This window comes from Rhamphochromis sp. 'chilingali', assembly GCF_963969265.1.
Source record: "Rhamphochromis sp. 'chilingali' genome assembly, chromosome: 22".
Lineage (NCBI taxonomy): Eukaryota > Metazoa > Chordata > Actinopteri > Cichliformes > Cichlidae > Rhamphochromis > Rhamphochromis sp. 'chilingali'.
Window position 1 is genome coordinate 3,057,438 of NC_137950.1, and position 20,916 is coordinate 3,078,353.

At 41.4% G+C, this 20,916-nt stretch overlaps 1 protein-coding gene across 1 annotated transcript in view; it reads left to right on the forward strand.

Annotated features, from left to right (window-relative positions):
- Positions 1-252: 252 nt before the first annotated feature.
- Positions 253-20,916, forward strand: part of LOC308390440 (rho GTPase-activating protein 23-like) — a 79,994-nt gene continuing 59,330 nt past the window's right edge. The window contains exon 1 of the mRNA XM_080872447.1: positions 253-665. Within this exon, the coding sequence (XP_080728573.1) occupies positions 657-665 (9 nt within the window). The 5' untranslated portion in view covers positions 253-656. The remainder of the gene's footprint in view (positions 666-20,916) is intronic.

The window sequence follows — 20,916 nt, forward strand, 5'->3', positions numbered from 1 at the left end:
AGTAGGAGCGGAGCCTTTTTGGTTGTCAGCATCTTGCATTTATCAATGGAAGCACAAGATGCTAATAGTGAGGCACTGAAGGGATGAGTGCGACAGCTGCTGGGTGAATCCTACTACACTATTGGGTCATGTGGTACACACAATCACACTCTATCCCTCTGATCCTTCCAGCCCTCCCGTTTCCCTCCGTCTCTCACTAAGGCCGAGCACAGTGAGGGAGGGCAAAAATGCCTAAGAGAAGGAGGAAAGGCGGTAAGCAATGTGAGTCCAGATTACCACCAAGGCAGGAGCAGAGCGGACAGAAATACAGGAATACAAGCTCTCCTATCATATTCTCTACTTGTGTCAATTTAAAAGAAGAAAAGAAGAGGATTAAAAACTCGAAAGGGTGAAAAGAGGAGGAGGGGGAAAACAAGAGCAGAGGAGCAGAAGTAATGTGCTACCAACAGCGAGCGTTTCAGAGGACAGTGTTGTCACAGATGAGGAGGTGATGCGTGTGAGCGTGTGGGTTTGCAACACAGCAGCGACAAGGGTGATGTGTGTGTAAAGTAAACCCCCCACACCTACAAATCCCCAACACCATCTACTGAGACTTGGCCTGAGGTTTTGCAAGCCATGGTGAGGACCAGGAGCTAGCTGACATCCTGCTGAACACTATGGCCCAGGTGAGGAGAGACTCCCTCATAAACACACACAAAGCTATTCATGCATTTTAAAGACATCTACTTTGTTGTATATTCACACACGCAAAGTGAAGTTTTGTCCATTCTTTATTTCTCTATCACAGTAGTTAGTAGTTGCTCAGAGCAGAACTGTGCTGGTGAATAATAACTGCAACTTTACCCTCCCTGGTAAAAGTCTGAGTTTTTGAGTCTTTGATGTATAGATACCACTCCACAAAATTATAGAATATTTCTTGCCCACGGGGCAAAAAGGAAACTCAGGCATTCAACTCCAAAAGTGAAAAATTCTGGAAAAAATACATTGTATTTACATCTATTGGAGAGATATTTTGATTCGGTGTATTTTACATTTGGCACGCTCTGACAAAGGTGACTGACGTGACGATCCCATGTGGGTTTTTTTCACATTACCTAATGTTTATTGTTGATGTTCCTACAACAGCATAATGTTCCTCCAGGATAATCATCTTCCTATTGAGGTCTAATGCTGTGACAGGGTTTATATAATCAAAATGATATTATCTCCTAAACTTACCAAACTGTGACTTTAAAGAAGAAAAAATTACTTGTCGTTGACTTTCACACAGGATAGCAGCCTGAGTCTCCAGGGTGAAAGTCCTACTCCTTGTGCAAACTATGTTGCTCTTGTCACAGACTGAAGTGCTTTTCTGCAAACATGTGTCACAACAGCATGACTGACCAGATGCAAAAATAGATCTTAACATTAGTGTTGATAATATTAAAAGAAACACTGGAAACATCAGATGAACCATTCCTTTAAAATTTAAATTCATGAATTTAATCTAGCCTGTTTATTGAAAATCTTGTAACCCTGGGACTAACACAAAGTATCATGCCAGCTGCACTAACTGGCTATTAGCTATTGGTTATGTTAAGCTATTTTTTATACATGCAACATAAAAGACTGCTGGGTAAAGACTGTAGGATGTAACGTTTTTTTGGTTTTTTGTCATTTAGACCTGGTGAACCTGTATGTTCAGTCTACATTTCTATGTGTTTTTTTCATACACATTGACTTACCTAAGGTCCAAATGCAAGACAAGATAGTACAAGACGCAATTAGCAATGATGAGCCGACCACAGACAGTGAAATCTTAGCGAAATGTTGTGACGTTTTGTTTGTTTGTTTTTTAAGAAAAAAAAGTGAGGGTTATGTGTTTTTCCTCAATCAACTCAAGTGATTCCATTTATTCAGTGTATTCTATGCATGTGTAGACATTTTTTGCCAGGGACAGAAAGCAAAGAAATATAGTGCATGTAGGCTCTGTGAGGACCTGACTGTCTGAAGACACAGAGACAATGTGTCCTTTAAGGTTCGAGACAGATCAGCCATTTGAATCATGAGTGAGGGTGGAGCAGCTCATTCTACACAGCAACATAATGAAGAAATGATGTAGTTGGCCAAAGTGTAAGAGCTGCATTGTGGTTGTGGAGGTTGTGTGTAAACGTCAGGATATCCTGCTCTTGCTCAAACACATTTACTGGAACAAATAGGAAAAAGGTTTAAACCAATTTTCCGACACTATCATCCTCAATCATAAACAAGTAGGCTCCAACTTACAACTACATTAGACTTTTATTACAATTTTTGCCACAAATGTCCCTTTAGTTGAAAGTATGTGGTTAATATATTCCCTGTCTAGGGTGAATTTATTGTTGCCTGTGGAAATGTTTAATTACACTTTTAATGGTATACAATATACTGTCCTCTGCAAGTAGAAAGTTCATTGAAGGCATAGTTCAGTTCACTTTGAGAAGTCAAAATGAACTAAACAAGTGTGAGATGAAAAAAAAATAGGTACCTATTTGTCTCTGCGTAGCTCTGGTATTAAACAGTTAAATACAATACTGAATATTAGCCAGTTCAATCCAGAATGTGAGTGCTGGTGAGACCTGCCTATTTTAATTGTTAAGCTAATTTTAATTCTTATTTTAATTCATAGTGATATATACTGCTTTGTGGTGTCTGTTTTGCTTATTTGCATGCTGTGCATTTTTGTCCTGTTGGTGTTCGGCTTGTGGATGCTGCAGATGCTATAGCTATATGGTGCATAAATAGTCATAGTTTACAACTATCCAAAATTTAGTATACTAAATAATACAGATGGGAAATGCTCAGTACAGTACACCTTTACTCAATTTCCCCAATATAATCAAGGTTCAAAAATACATATCCTGTATTTAGCGTGAAAGATTGGAAAAAATGTATAAACTCTGGTCAACATACATGAGGTTTACTGTGTGACTCACTGAAGTCACGCTGCTTGGCTGAAGGCCAGCTTTGGGCTTTCTGTGTGGAGTTTGTCTGTTCTCCTCATGCTTGTGTGGGGTCTCACCAGGTACTCTGGTTTCCTTTCACAGTTGAAAGACTGGGGCTAGGTTCATTGATGACTCTAAAATAAGTGGAGAGGGAAAAATGAGAAATGATTGGACATGGGAGAGACAAAAAAGAGAAAAGCAGAAAGTGGGAGCAACAAATTAGAATTGCAGTTCCCAGTCATGCTTAGTTCAGGCCCTGTTTGAACTCGTCTGCTCTTTATAGTCTTCATAGTATGTATGGGGTGGTGTGATAGGACACAGTAAGTTGTGTGATTAACAGCTTTTTATGTATTACGTATTTTATGCTTTTTATCTATGCCACTATGAAGCCATACTTCAAGAAAGGAACGCTGTGGATTCCAGGCTTTAATATTTCATCAAATAACTGAAATATAGAATAAACATTCATCTTGTGGTTAATTATCTGGGGTTGAGAAAATACTGAGAATGTGAGGGGTTGAATGTGGCTTGTGGAGTGGTTTGTACAAACTGGTCCATTCTTTATCCATCATTGTCATCTACTGGCAAATAATTTCCTGATCTTTATAGAAGTATTTTTAAATATTGTTTTCCCCTGTGTTGCATATTTTAAATGTTTGCTCTTAGTTGAAATAAAACAAACCAAAAAAGGCAGAGTGCAGTTAGATGCAGGAGAGAGACTTGCAGCACATACAGACAGGTAGCAAAATATCTGGAAATGGGATGTTTTAGTCTTGTCTATTTGTCTTGTTGGCAAATAGAACAGCTGACTGATCTGATTTTTAAAATATCTAGTTTATATACTTAGTTACTGCAGTGTACGTGGTTGTGAATGGTTCAGATTTCTCTTGATCTCTTGACTCACATTTTTTAGTAAGTTAGTTCAATCAGCATGTCCTGAAAATCTCTGTCTTGCTGGGCTTACATATGACATCATTAGCATGTTGCAGCCTGCATGTTCAGTGCTACAGTCTGTGCCATTACATTTGCACACCGACAGCTAAGTTAAGATGGACTGTGTTATATATATATATATATATATATATATATATATATATATATATATATATATATATATATATATATATATATATATATATATTATATAATATAATATAATATGTTGAAAGCCTATTTTTGTGGTGGCTCTGTGTGTGTGCCTCAATGTTTACTGCTGACCTGATAATAAGTTTCCTCTAGAGTGCCTCTCCCTGAGGTTCCTCCAGCAAGAACACAGTCAGGGAAATATGTGATCCCCTGCTGAATATATCAGTTTGCTCACCCACAAAGAAATAAACATATCCGTTTATGATTCTTTTTATGGTTGTTTCATTTTATTGGGAGACGCAGAACATTAACCAAAATATAATCCTCTTCTATAATTTTGGCTCTCATAGATTGGCTGTGTGCCCATGGAGTAAACAGTTTACAATCAGTCAATCAATTACAGATACTCCTGATCTCAACTCATTGTGTGTATAAGGCACCAAATCACAACAACAGTTGCCTCAAGGTGCTTTATACCGTACAGTAGATCCTACAATAATACATACAGAGAAAAACCCAACAATCATATGACCCCCTATGAGCAAGCACTTTGGCAACAGTGGGAAGGAAAAACTCCCTTTTAACAGGAAGAAACCTCCAGCAGAACCAGGCTCAGGGAGGGGCGGGGCCATCTGCTGCGGCCGGTTGGGGTGAGAGAAAGAAGACAGGATAAAAGACAAGGATAAAAAAATATGTGGGATCTATGGATTCTTTGACGCCCAACATCTACACAAACAGTGAAACAACTAGTACCTCAGTGTTTCAACATCCGGAAGAAGCAACGGCTATCACAACTAGAGTTTGACAAGGTACAACACAAATACTATATCAAGGGGGAGCCAGAATATTAGGTCAGAGGGGAATTATGATCATCCTCACCCACTGAGATCCTGTACCAAACCCCAAGAACTGATGTGTTGTAGGCAATGAGTGCGAAAGCAGCTGACCTGATAGATGGGATCATATAAATAAAAATGAATTGAACTGAATTAAAAGCCAAGATCACGGCAGCACAGAGGGAAGTTAGCCAACTATTAGAACTGCAGAAATGTGTGCTGAAGAAAGGGATTCCTAAGAAGCACAGCAAGCTGCCCATACCTTAGGCAGTGGAAACTGCCAAACAAAGACTCACAGCCTTGGCCAGCTGCTTACCAGAGAGATGGAAGTCACTGAACCATCCAAAGGGTACTCTCGGTGGCAGGGGAACACATGAGACTGGGGCAATACTGGAAGAACATAGAACAGAAGGATGCAATCCATAACAACAGTGCTCAGTGGCTACTGGGTCTAAGAGCAGACCACAGCAACCTCCCTGAACAGGATCTAGATACCACACAGTGGCGGACATTCAAGAAAGGGTCTCAAGAATGACGAGCTGTACAGCACAAGGCCCTGACATGATCCACACTTACTGGGTAAAGAAGGTAACTGCACTCCATGACCGTCTGGTAGCAATGAACCAGCTGTCATTGGATTGATAACACGCACAACCACAGGTTTGTGAAACAAAGTTTGCTTTATATATATTTTTCTTTGGATCAGTTCCCTTTGCTCATCCTCAATGTAGGGATACCTTCAAATGCAGTAACCATCTCAAATGCATCACAAAAATAATTGAAACAATCAAAACAGATGTAAGACAAGAAAGAAACACAATATTTCAACACCCCAAAGAAAAGGAAAAAGAAAAGAAAATAACATGTGAGTGTCCAGTTCCTTATGGTGTCAGTTTATTCAGTCACCCACGGTCTTGGGTTGAGAACTGAAAATGACCTGAATCTCAGGTGGGGGAAAAAGTAGCAAAAGAAAATGATAAGGTATCTCTCAGGTGGGCTTCCTTTTGTTTTTTCCCTACTGCCCTCCTGGTACGGCAGGCCTCCACAGCAGCAACAGTGTCTTAGACCCACGATACCAGCTCCTCACTCGGCACACATGGAACTGTTCCTCAAAAAAAAAAAAAGGGTCAGAATAGTTCAAAAAGTTTGAAGAAACACTCCGACTCCTTTGAGGTAGGTACCCGTCTGTGGTTCACTGCTAACGGCAGCTCTCTCACAAATGTTAATTGAACCTCTTTTTTTCCTTTTAACTGGAAAACCGTGCTTCGCGGCAGCATGGAGTTTTTCCTTGCCATCCTTTTTCCTCTACACCACACCTTCACGCGCACCGAGCTGCAGATGATGCCTTCAGGGCAAGCCCGGAAATTAAAGTATCAGACAAAAACTACGATGCATTCAAAGAACTGATTGCTGTAAATTTTATCAGGGTTGCACAAGGATCTACTCCCATCCAACTAGAGACCATTAATCTGTCTCAGTACCACATGGAGGCTCCTGCCAGGCATCATAGCTGCTAGGATAAACAGGCATGTGGCTCAGTACATGAGCGTGGCACAGAAAAGAATTGCCATGAATATCAGAAAGGTAAAAGATTAGCTACTGGTAGACAGAGCAGCCAGTTGAGACTATCTGACCAACGTGCGCAGTGCCTAGACTGACTACAATAAAGCCTTCGACTTAATGTTTCATACATGGATCCTGGAAAGCCTAGACGCGTACAAAATGAATAGGAACTGCAACACAGGACCCACACACACACACGACTGGTTTATGCTTAGACTGTCTTTTATTGAGAAATAATCTGTGGTTTTTGGCACCCGCCTCGGACGCAGCCACTTCAACTCTCTCCCAGCATCATCTGCTGCTTCTCACTGCGGACACACATAAGACACATCTCCCTCATTAAAACAGTCCTGTACACCTGTTCCCTCCCCGCCTCCGTGCCGCCCAGAGAGCTCACTGTGTCACCCCTCCTCTGCAGCAGGCCAGCAAACCACGCCCCCGCCACAGCTTCCCCATTGCCCAACTCAGGCCGGGACCACACCCGGGAGAGGAAATCAGCCACGACCATCTGCGTACCCGGCCTGTGGACCACCTTGAACTTAAACAGTTGCAAAGCCAGATACCAGCGGGTGATCCGGGGGTTGGCATCCTTCATGTGGTGGAGCCACTGCCGTTTTTTCCTTAGACTCTGCAGACAAGGGAATCTGCCAGTAGCCCTTGGTCAAATCCAGTGTCGTAAAGAAACAAGCAGTGCCCAACCGGTCCAGGAGTTCGCCGACCCGGGGCATTGGGTACGCATCAAACCGTGACACCTCATTCACCTTGTAGTCGTCCACACAGAACCGTATAGACCCATCTTTCTTCACTACAAGAACTATGGGGCTACACCAAGCACTGTGCAACTCTTCTATTACACCCAGCCTCAGCATCTCATTTGTCTTTTATGTCTTTTATGTTCCGGCAGCCTGTAGGGCCGTGAACGCACCGTCACGCCAGGCTGCGTTTCAACATGGTGCTCTATGAGAGCTGTACGGCCGAAGGGGGGAGAACACATCAGCAAAGCGCTGTTGCAAGGCAGCAACATCCGTTCTCTGGGCCTGTGTGAGATGGTCATCACAATGGAGGGAGGCGGGAATGGTAGAATTTGGCACCTACGGCCCCAACTTATCTCGCTCCTTAACCAGGCTTACTAGAGCGGCGGTTCCCACCTCCCGCCATGCTTTGAGGAGGTTGAGGTGGTAAATCTGTGTTGCCCCTCCCCTGTCCAACCGGGCAACTTCATAGTCAACGTCCCCCACCTGCCGTGTGACCACGAAGGTGAAAATTGCCTGAGCCTAGCCCCTCTGTTGTACAGGCTCTGCTGATGTTGCTGGGCCTGGAGCAAATTCTCCCGTGATAACCTCCCCAGCCTGTGCAGCTTTGCTCTCAGGTCCAGAACGTGTTGAATTTCATTCTTGGCAGGGCTCGACCCTTCCTCCGAGCACCCCCCCACAGCTGTCTACGGTACAGTAATTCAAAGGGAGAAAATCCCATGGAGGCCTGGGGTACCTCCCGCAAACAACAGAGGGACTAGCCAGCAATTCCAATTTGGTTCATCCTCGCAAATAAACTTACGAATCATGGATTTTAAAGTCTTATTCAGCCTCTCTACCAGCCCATCAGTCTGCGGGTGGTAGATGCTGGTCCAAATAGATTTAATGCTCAATAATCCGTACAGTTCCCGCAATGTGCGCGACATGAACGACGTGCCCTGGTCAGTCAGTATTTCTTTCGGAATACCAACCCAGGAGATGACATCCGGCTTGCTCGAAACCGCCGCCTGTAGTCCTCTGAGGTGAGCCCGGGCCGATCCAGCACCGCCCTGCAGATATCCACATAGACAGTCCGGGGCGCCAGGGGCACACTGAAGGCCACCGTCTTCGCCTCCCCTGACAGCAACGGTAGCAGCCTGGGAGCCCACTCCTCTTCAGGCCACCGGCAAGGCAAGCGCCGTGGCCTGGAATGTCTCAACAAACGTCAGGGGATCCTCCCCATCACCCATCTGGTGCAGCGTTACAGACAGTGGTGGAGGTGGAGGCGGCGCGGCCGGACCTCCCACTAACTGTTGCAGCACCGCCATCTGCTGTGCCGCTTGCTGGCAAAGCAAAGCCAGCTGCTGGTCCTGGGCCGCTGCCTGGCGCACGGACATAGCAGCCAGATCCTGCATCATCTGCCCCAGAATCTGCAACGGCTGGACAGGTGGCTGGGCGGCAGGCTGGGCAGCAGGCTGGGTGGCAGGCTAGGTGGTGGGCTGGGCGACGGGCTGAACGGCAGGCTGATCCGGTGGGGGGCCCGACATGACAGCGCACAACTGGGTTTCGGCACCACTTGCAACACAGGACCCACACACACACGACTGGTTTATGCTTAGACTGTCTTTTATTGAGAAATAATCTGTGGTTTTTGGCACCCGCCTCGGACGCAGCCACTCCGACTTTCTCTCCCAGCATCATCTGCTGCTTCTCACTGCGGATATACATAAGACACATCTCCCTCATTAAAACAGTCCTGTACACCTGTTCCCTCCCCGCCCAGAGAGCTCACTGTGTCACCCCTCCTCTGCAGCAGGCCAGCAAACCACGCCCCCACCACAGGACCCTAAGCGCCTCCATCAGGAATTCAGTGGGAATGCAGTGAAAAACACTAGAGGCCAACTTCAAGCCAACAGCACAAGTTATCATCAAGTGTGCTGTGTGATTTCTTACTATTACTGAAGGCTACTCACCACCAAGCTAACACTGTTAGCTGGCGTTAGCTGAGGTTAGTTTTTAGACTGCAGACTGGTAGACTTGATATTCAGTGTTGGGGAGTAATAAGATAAGATAAGATAAGATAAGATAAGATAACCTTTATTAGTCCCACACGTGGGAAATTTGTTTTGTCACAGCAGGAAGTGGACAGTGCAAAAGTTATGAGGCAAAAATTAGAATACAATAAGAATAAATACAGTACACAACTGTACAGAATAGAATAAAATAAAATACTATATACAGTAGAATAAAATAAAATAAATATACAATAAGATAAAAATAGAATACAAATACAAATACTATATACAACTGAGTAAAAATACAACGATGACAGAAAGGATTATTGCACTTAGTATTATTGCATATGTATGGATGTGTGTGCTTGATCAGTTAAAGTGGAATACATGTACCGGTGTTACGTATTTAAAATACAAAATATGAGTAACTGTATTCCGTTACAGTTACCATTTAAAAATGTGGTATTCAGAATACAGTTACTTTGTTGAAATAAAGGGACTACACAGCAGTCTTTTCCTTTTTCATATATTAGGCTGTCCCCTCTCTATTTTTGGTAATTCCACGCTGGTGAAAACCCAAACAAAACACGCATTAAGAGGCTCTAATGACTGTGTCTCAGTCTCACGGCCCATGTCACCTCTACTTGCGGCCCGCATAAATGGCGTGAAGAAATATTTAAAAAAATTATAATTCAAAAAATGATTTACTATGAAGGCAATAGGCAGAGTGTTACAGGCATAGCCCTAAAGAATGTAGCCTCATGGGTAGTGTAGTCCATGCTGCAGGGAGATTGGCCTGCCATACCCGTTATGTGTTTGTGAGCGTGACGGGGGGAGAAGAAGAAGAGTAGAAAAGTACGAGTTGTCAGTTGCCGAACAGAAACGAGAGATGGAGTTTATTTATTTATTACTTCCATCCATCCATCCATTCGCTTCCGCTTATCCTTTTCAGGGTCACGGGGGGGCGCTGGAGCCTATCCCAGCTGTCATAGGGCGAGAGGCGGGGTACACCCTGGACAGGTCGCCAGTCTGTCGCAGGGCCAACACACAGGGACAGACAACCATTCGCACTCACATTCACTCGCACATTCACACCTAGTGACAATTTAGATTATCCAATTAACCTATCCCCACAAGCTGCATGTCTTTGGACGGTGGGAGGAAGCCGGAGTACCCGGAGAGAACCCACGCAAACACGGGGAGAACATGCAAACTCCACACAGAAAGACCCCGGCCTGATGGTGGAATTGAACTCAGGACCTTCTTGCTGTGCGGCAACAGTGCTAACCACCGTGCCACCGTGCTGCCTTATTTATTACTTGTTTAGAGAAAAGGGGGGCATAAGTCCTATTAACCTGCAACAATTGTGATACTTGCTTCCAAAAAAAGATATATGAAACAGGAACAAGAGATGGAAGCATGTAAATATGATAATAACCACTACAGCCAAAAAGAGTGCCTGACGAGCCCAGTTGTAAGTGAGCTATCAAGACTCGACTGTACACAATGTATTGCGTGGAACAGTTTTCTGTACGAGATCGCTGCAAAAAGTGCAGCCTTACCTAATGTCCACCCTACCTACTGTTACTCATTTTATATTAAGATTTACAAATCTAATTGGTATTGGTATGGCGAGTAGCCTTCAGTAATACAGGGAGTACAGAATTATTAGGCAAATGAGTATTTTGTCCACATCATCCTCTTCATGCACGTTGTCTTACTCCAAGCTGTATAGGCTCGAAAGCCTACTACCAATTAAGCATATTAGGTGATGTGCATCTCTGTAATGAGAAGGGGTGTGGTCTAATGACATCAACACCCTATATCAGGTGTGCTTAATTATTAGGCAACGTCCTTTCCTTTGGCAAAATGGGTCAAAATGGGTTGTCTCACTTCCTGAGACAACTGGGGAAGTACAGTCTTCCACAGGAGCTGCTGATCCAGTTCTACACTGCGGTCATTGAGTCTGTCCTGTGCTCCTCCATCACAGTCTGGTATGGAGCAGCCACTAAACAGGACAGGAGCAGACTGCAGCGGACTGTACGGGCAGCAGAAAGGATCATCGGCGCCCCCCTGCCCTCCATCCAGGATCTGTACCTCTCAAGAACCAGGAAACGGGCAGGGAAAATCATCACAGACCCCTCACACCCTGGACACAGACTTTTTGATCTGCTGCCCTCTGGCAGACGGTACAGAAGTCTGCAGACCAGGACCACCCGACACAGGAACAGTTTCTTTCCCCTCGCCATCTCCCTTCTTAACAGTTGACCTGTCACACTGCTCCCACTGCCAGACTGCAGCTGCACCTTATGTACATTTTGTAGTATTCATTCCACCTCATTCATTTCTGTATTTTATGTATATAAGTTTAGATTCGTTATTTATAGTTGGTTTACACAGCTTTGTGTGTGTATGTGTAATGTGTATATATAGACGTGTGTGTGTGTGTGTGTGTGTGTGTGTGTGTGTGTGTGTGTGTGTGTGTGTGTGTGTGTGTGTGTGTGTGTGTAATGTGTATATATAGACGTGTGTGTGTGCGTGCGTGCGTGCGTGCGTGCGTGCGTGCGTGCGTGTGTGTGTGTGTGTGTGTGTGATTTACATTGCTGTGCTTGAGAGCCGCCATCTGCCGGAACCAAATTCCCTGTATGTGTCTGCACATATACTTGGCCAATAAACACGATTCTGATTCTGATTCTGATTCTGAAAAGAAGGACTTGACAGGCTCAGAAAAGTCAAAAATAGTGAGATATCTTGCAGAGGGATGCAGCAGTCTCAAAATTGCAAAGCTTCTGAAGCGTGATCATCGAACAATCAAGCGTTTCATTCAAAATAGTCAACAGGGTCTCAAGAAGCGTGTGGAAAAACCAAGGCGCAAAATAACTGCCCATGAACTGAGAAAAGTCAAGCGTGCAGCTGCCAAGATGCCACTTGCCACCAGTTTGGCCATATTTCAGAGCTGCAACATCACTGGAGTGCCCAAAAGCACAAGGTGTGCAATACTCAGAGACATGGCCAAGGTAAGAAAGGCTGAAAGACGACCACCACTGAACAAGACACACAAGCTGAAACGTCAAGACTGGGCCAAGAAACATCTCAAGACTGTTTTTTCTAAGGTTTTATGGACTGATGAAATGAGAGTGAGTCTTGATGGGCCAGATGGATGGGCCCGTGGCTGGATTGGTAAAGGGCAGAGAGCTCCAGTCCCACTCAGACGCCAGCAAGGTGGAGGTGGAGTACTGGTTTGGGCTGGTATCATCAAAGATGAGCTTGTGGGGCCTTTTCGGGTTGAGGATGGAGTCAAGCTCAACTCCCAGTCCTACTGCCAGTTTCTGGAAGACACCTTCTTCAAGCAGTGGTACAGGAAGAAGTCTGCATCCTTCAAGAAAAACATGATTTTCATGCAGGACAATGCTCCATCACACGCGTCCAAGTACTCCACAGCGTGGCTGCAAGAAAGGGTATAAAAGAAGAAAAACTAATGACATGGCCACCTTGTTCACCTGATCTGAACCCCATTGAGAACCTGTGGTCCATCATCAAATGTGAGATTTACAAGGAGGGAAAACAGTACACCTCTCTGAACAGTGTCTGGGAGGCTGTGGTTGCTGCTGCACGCAATGTTGATGGTGAACAGATCAAAACACTGACAGAATCCATGGATGGCAGGCTTTTGAGTGTCCTTGCAAAGAAAGGTGGCTATATTGGTCGCTGATTTGTTTTTGTTTTGTTTTTGAATGTCAGAAATGTATATTTGTGAATGTGGAGATGTTATATTGGTTTCACTGGTAAGAATAAATAATTGAAATGGGTATATATTTGTTTTTTGTTAAGTTGCCTAATAATTATGCACAGTAATAGTCACCTGCACACACAGATATCCCCCTAAAATAGCTAAAACTAAAAACAAACTAAAAACTACTTCCAAAAACATTCAGCTTTGATATTAATGAGTTTTTTGGGTTCATTGAGAACATGGTTGTTGTTCAATAATAAAATTATTCCTCAAAAATACAACTTGCCTAATAATTCTGCACTCCCTGTAGTAATAAATCACACAGCAATAGTACATTCATGTAGTTGTAAAAAGCATGACAATATATCATGTAATCCAAAGTATTCAGAATACATTACTCTAATTGAGTAACTTAACGGAATACGTTACAAAATGCATTTTGGGGCATGTATTCTGTAATCTGTAGTGGAATACATTTTAAAAGTAACCTTCCCAACACTGTTTATATATTAATGAAAGCCAATACTAACATAGATGCATTGAATGAGAATACAAAACTCATCATTGGAGTGGAGTAATCATACCAAACTACAAACTGGTAGGTCTGGTAAGTCAGACAGTTTGAGAGGCTTTCAATATTTTACTATCCAGATCTAATCTGAACTGCATAACAAGTATTTATAGATTAGATGTTACCATATTAAATTATCATTACATGCATACTTAAACATGTGATTTCATGTCACTTAAAATTTGGAACCCTTGGTCTACTACTGTATTAAATTAAATCATTAACTGACATGATCTCTGGCACATCTTTTCTCTCCTAAGTGCACATTTGTTATTTTGTTTTTCATCAAAGCAACATGTCAGGTGATGTTATTTTCTGTCATCAGCAGAAGCCATTGTTGTTGACGGTAGCTTTGCACCCCACTAACCCTGTATAACGCAAGGACAAAGTGCATAATTGACTTTTTAAAATCCTGGATGCTGAAACATGTATGTATACAAAAACACTTAAAATAGCATACAAGAAAAAGTAATTAAAAAATTAGTGCACAGGCAAAATCTATTTAATGCATTTAATCTCTGGGCAGAACATTGTTTGTTTTGAATAAGTTCTATTCAGATGTGATTTGCATTGTTCAGATTGAATTGCTCAACTTGAACAGATAGTTTTAAAAACTGAATTTGAAATCCAATGCATTGGTTTGAAAATGATTGACACTAAACTGAAACTGAATTTCATATTTTAAAAAATGAATTTATTTGCTTTGAAACTGTATCATCAAATCCTTTTTTATTAGTGATTCGGCTGCTACACTAAAGCAAACCACTGATGATATGTTTACCCAGTTGGAGCTTTGAAACCTTTGATAAATGTAGTCTCAATAGTGGAGCCAAGTCTAAGTAAATAACTGTATAATATATCATAATATATTAAAATAATATTGTTGCACTGTGATCAGTGTAAGATCAACTGTGTATTATTAATGACACCTGAGTATATTTGTTGTTGTTTTTAGACGTCTCTGGTTGAAAATGTTTTTCCTCTGCAGTAATACAAGGAATGTATTTGAAACTGAGTGTGTGACAGGATGCAGCACAGGCAAGATAAGACATTTTTGTATGTATGAGCTGGCAGCCTGTTGAGGGGTGGGGGATTTAAATCCAGTAGATTAAGGCTGTTGTGTAATGGTTAGATGGTCTGTGCTTTGTGAGACTGACACATGCCCTCTTGAAAATACATTCAAATGATCTTATATAAGTACAGAAGTACATGAATGAATATCCTGTTGAAATTCATTGTGGTTAAATCACTATGATTACGATGTCCTATTCAGCAGTAATGTGCGTTCATGTGTTGCACCTACGCAGTTTATGTGAGCAGCTTGCTAAGATTAGATGCTGGCTTATGGCCATATTTATCCAAAACTAGTGAGTGACTTTTGATTTATGGCATAGTATGCTTCACTGCATGGCTGAAGGCCTGAGGGAAAATGGGTATGTTCACAGAAAGCTTATCTTCAGTGATCTTCATTGGCTGTCCACTTTGTAGAATACATATAATTCAAGTAATGCAAGTGCATGGCCTTTCTATAGCTGCAGGGCAATGACACTGATGACACTGATGGGAGGGGATTGTCCTATGAAGCAGAGTTTTCTCTGAAGGTAGTAGTTCTAATGTATTCAGATTGCATGAGATTACACAGGGACCACCAATGAACCTGGATAGAGATGTGTGTTTTTAAATCGAAAACTACTATCGGTATGATGACTGTTCATATGGCATTTGTAAACATGGGAGAAATAGTTCACGTACAAAAGTTCCTCATTTGCCCAACCTAACTTCTAATTTGCCTTCAGCTTACAGTCAGCTTGCTCTCTAGTGGTCAGCCTGCCCCACTGCACAGACAATCCTCAGCTTCACTGGAGATAAGATGGATTAGGTATTTAGCGAAATCTCTTCATGCTGCTGTAAATAGACAGATGGGTTTGAGCCCCCCCACCACCACCTAACCAACCAAACCTACCAACCTCCACACTCACCGCCTCTCTGTTGCCGTGCCAGGCCACAACATGACTGAACACAAGTGAACACAGGCAGATAAATGTCTGTTTAATTTCAAAAGATTACTTCTACTCCCCTATTCATCTTTCTCATTTTACTTTTTTTCAAAAACACTTGTTTAGTTTCATTGAAGCTTTATGGTTTTACAGTGTTTTACTGAAGTGACAGACAACACTAAAACTAAGAAAGACTGTGCCACACTTATCATGCAACATGAGCAGTTTTTCCTTTTTCTTCATATTAATTTGAAAATACAACACTGCTCAAAAAAATAAATACTTTTACCAGAGTATAGCATCAAGTCAATTAAACATTTTGGAATATTGATCTGGTCAGTGGGGGGTAGTTAAGCAGTTTAGCAGGTGCTATATAAAAGATCAACAGTTGTGATGGTTCCAGTTTCCACAGACAACATATCCTCAGCATAACCATGTATAATATCCACAAAACTTTTTTTAAAAAAAGGTTATACACACACAATACAGTAATATTATGTTGAAGCACAGTACGTATCACTCCGCGAGGCTCCCGACTATGGTAGCCGTAATGTTCCGACAATCCGGTGCGGCTTCGTAGCTTAGCAAAGTCGTACTAAAACATTTTTTGACAGATTTTTGAGTGCCGTGTACCACATAAAATTGGTTCGAGGTCAGTAAGCACAACCAGAATTCATATAGAAGAATTATAAGGGGCACTGTCGATTTTTCAGAAAATCAAAGGATTTTAAGAGCGACTTATTTTCCGAAAAAGGCGGTAATAACGACGGCCCGCTAGCATGCTTTACTAAAAAATGTGCTTTGGTGTGTATCTGATGGACAAAAGCCAAACCAGTTCCACACCACTGAAGTTGTGCCATTTTTACAAACCAGTTCTGGTTCATCTGTTTCATTCAACGATCCACTTTCGCTTATTCTCCATCGCCGCCATGCTTTTTCTGCCAAAGGCACTGCGCATGTGCGTTCTACCCATACTCTAAAGCAATATTTCATTTTCTTATCATTGCCTAACATTATACCGGTATTACCGTGAACAGTATGATATGGCCACACCCTACGAGGAGGAGCCAAACTTCAAGTGATTCAACCATCCAGCAAAGACTGAAGGTCTGCCACCGCCTTTAGAAGCGGCAACAAACGAGGACATCAGAATTAGGAGCATTTCTTCATTTTGTAGGGAGAAGATGGGAAGCCAGGCAGGGTCCCATTTCTGCACTACAACCAAACCGCACACACACAGAGAAAGACAGAGAGGAGGTAGAGCACTTTAGAGAGAGAGAGTGGTGAGTCAAGCAGTGAGGACAAAGAGACTGTGACAACCAAACGTTCCTCAGCTTTGTACTTTGTCTCTACTGAGCTGTCAAAATGTTTTTTATTCTGAGAATGATATTAATAGTATTCGTTCTTTGCTCTAATCCGTCTTTGTTCTTTCTTTCTTTTCAGTTTAAGCTTACACATTTGCATTTTCTGTGTTGTCCTGTAGAGCCAGAAGTGATCAAATTTGGATAAAAGGGTGAAGCTCACACAGCTGTGAGCTGTATCTGCTAATTAGTGCCAAGTAAAAGATTAATAAAATAATAAAGTTTTAGTCACTAAAGCTGAAGCACAAGCTTCTTGGACAGTCCATACGAGAACATATCATGATAGCAGTGCTCCAAAAAGCACCAATACCACAAACACTATTAAATTAGTATACATGAGGCTAACTGTGAGCCCTTAGCTTTGAACCTTAAGGGGAAAATGTAATTTAATTAGAGGGGAACTCTCCACAGAGGTCAAAGCTGGTTTTTGTACCCATAGACTCATAGATATATAAATATATGAGATGGAAGTTGGCACTGTGATATCATGTGTTTGTTTCTGAAGCACCAATATGAAGCCTCAAAGCATTTCCATTGCTCCCGTCTTGGCTGCAAAAACGGGTGTAAAAAGAGGGACGGGTCTGATACTGCACACTTTTAAAAACTGTTAGCAAATTAGCATGTCATTTCCATTTTGAAACATCCCATAAAAGATATATATAAATCTTATAAAGTTTGTATCTGTCTTGTGTGAAACTTGTATGAAAAGCACACAAGAGTGAAAACAGATATAAAATCCCTTGAAAAATTATATAAATGAAACTTGTATTTCTTGGATACTTACTAAAACAATATATGAAAGTAATGAGAAAGTGGCCACTTTCCTGAGTAAATCACATAAGCCTTATATGATTCACTATATGAAGTAGGCCACATCTTATGCAAGTCTTTTATAAGTTTTTCATATTTCTTTTCCATATGGGATAGTATGACCAAGATTTGCAAAATAGAAAAATATTTTTATTAAGTATGATTCAGAATGGAGCACGAGCCCATAAACTAAAAGTAAAGTGTTTACATCAATCATTGTTCATACCAGTTTTTTTTAACACTGTAAAGTTTGACTTGCTGGCCCCTATTGGGAACTGTGTTGTTTTTTTGTTTTTGTTTTTTTAACTTCAGCGTTGGCTTAACTTTTTAGCCAGAGAGATTGTTGTGTGAATAAAATCAGCCTTGGGACATTTTTTTGCACATTTCACGATGTGTTTACTTTAAACAAATAGATTCCTGGAAGGTTAGAACAACATTGTAATGTATCCACTGATTTTATCAAGCATCCATGTTGGGTTTATTGAAAAATAATTTCCATAGGCCACATTTTTTCCAGTCTTTAGAGTGCATGTGTGGAGCATTTTTGATGTATTCTGTAGTTCTCCTACATGTTTGTGCTTCAGTTTTTGTGAACTTAATTGTATTGTTACTTTGCTCTAAACAAACTTTAATTAGTGTCAGTCCATTCTACACACCCATTTTTAGAATTAACTTTCTAAATAGCCTTGCCTTAGATCAGGGCCGGCCCGTGGCATAGGCCGTATAGGCAAATGCTAAGGGCGCCGTCCATCAGGGGGCGCCACGCCAGTGCCACAAATGTTGAAAAAAAAAAAAAAAGTTGGTACTATTATTTCTAAATACAAAAAATAATCCCACGTTAATTAAAATGCAAAGTAAAGCTTATTTAATAGAAATATTATTTGTTACAACATTACGCCCCCCCCTCGCACGGTGCGCCCCCTCTCCTCCCGTATCATGGTTCCTTTTGGACGTCACCACATCAAACTGTCAGGTGCCCAGGGAAGAAAAAAGAGAAAAGAAGAGGAGGAGAAACGAGAAAAAGACAGAGGTAGGTAACGTTAGCCTACATGAAATTATTTGTCTGAATGTGATAGTAACCTAAATTTTTTAGCATTAAGCTAATGTTACATGATTCGCTAATTGCTAATCAATAAATAGCTAGTTAACTGTTTTAACGTCAGTTAATATTGTGGAGGGGGCTAAATTGTTATGGAAAATAATAATGTAACATTAGGTAATTACAGTACTCCCACCTTTCCCACCATTCCTCATTTGTATTCATCTTTTAAGCAGGTGTTTTTTGTTTACATTGTTATTGCCTTCTGGTTAGCTAACGTTTACCCTGCAGGTAATAGTCACTTTTCCACCCCTGTATATATTATAGTTGTAAGCCTAGTTGTTAAAGTGCACATCATTAATGTTAATTAAGCAATATCACATGAGAGGGAATGCTGTTTTTTAATATGAGCACTGCTGTGATTCGGTCAAAGATAATCATAACATAACATTCTCATATGATATTATACTGTTACTTTGCATTCTGCTATTCAGCATTTCACTGTAATGATGACAATAAATTGAATCTAATCTAATTTGCATATCAGTTAACATCATACATATATCTCTTTGGTTTTTCATTTATATTATATCATTTCATTTTATTCCTGGAATCATATGTTTTTATTATTAGACTTTAATACTCAGTGGTGTCACATACTCCTCTCTTCAGATGCACTGTTGAAGTTTCTAAATCCCACCCCTGGGCCATCTACCACATCTACCGCTGCTGCCTCCACTTCAGCAGCACAACCCACCAGTTTTGCAGCAGCATCAAGCAGTGTTATTGTATTTCATATATTCATTTTTTTATTTTTTGTATTCATTTATTTATTCATATATTTTTTTATCTTGTTAATTATTCTGATTGTGAATTTGCTTTCTTTAAGTAAAAAAAAAAGGTCAAAGACAAAGCTATTCGGTTTCTTGTGAGTACATACACTACACTGCCGATGTAGGGGGGCGCCACCTAAAATCTTGCCTAGGGCGCCAGATTGGTTAGGGCCGGGCCTGCCTTAGATGATAAATTAGCACTTCAGGATTCATGCATACAATCTTTATTTTGATACCAAGATTGTTTATACAGAGTTTGCAATTGCAGAGAAATACTCTATTCATTTTGGGCATCTCATTCTGGAGCAGGAACCACAGAAAGATCTTTGGCACTCAAGAGGTTAACCTCTAGCTCCAAAACCACAACATGGTAACAGCCAAAATGCTAATGGGTGACACTGCAGTGCCTACATCCATCTTTTATACTATCAGTTCAGTTTATGATAGGCTAAAGTTGCAGGTTGGGAGGGTCACAAAATGCATAAGCTGAGAGACTGGGGGATGATGGGATACTGGTTCTGTGCAGGGCCCCCCATTGTGAGGATGAAACCCTTTTCAGAGCAAAAGCAGATTAGCACTGCAGCCTGACCCCATATGTGCATGAACACACAGACTGTTGGAAAGGAAATTTAGGGCCTTTGTTTTGGAACAACAAAGCTGTTAATCTCTTGTTATGGAAGATGTGATACAGGAATTTCAATAAATATCTGTGTCATGGTCTTTGGTAATATTTCAATATGCCAACAACAAGAGAGCCACAAACAAAAGGAATATATGGTGACTGCGCTTTGGGGTCCCTAAGAGAGGGGGGGGGGGGGGGGGGGGGGGGGGGCGCTATACAAATACAGGCCATTTACGTTTTTGTTACGTAACATCTTTTAGTTTCTTAGACTATGCTTGTTTAGCATGTACTCTAAATGCAACCTATAGTGCTTGATGGGACTGGGACTGTTAATACTTTTCTCCTGACCTTTTTTGTGCTACATGCTAAAGCTTGTGAAATGTCAGCATCGTGTACCAAACTGAAACAAAGATCTATACAAATATGTCCAAGAACAATTTGAATGTATCATTTTTCCTTTATTGACTCAGAGCATTTGTATTTAGGCTTGTGAAACATTTTAGTAAGCTTACCCGTGAAATCATTGCAATCATTGTTTCAGTTGACTCAATACATGAGATACTTCATTTTCATTAGTTGAGCTTCTTATCTGAAAAGATGTTCTCTTTGAAAAGTTATGGGATTACAGTGTTACAACCATTAACCTAAATAAACAAATTCACAAAAGCATAAGCTCAATTAAGTAGAAACAAAGAATTCAATAGTTTAAAAAAGGAAAGAAAAACAATACAATCAAGAGCTTAAGTAAAATCTGAA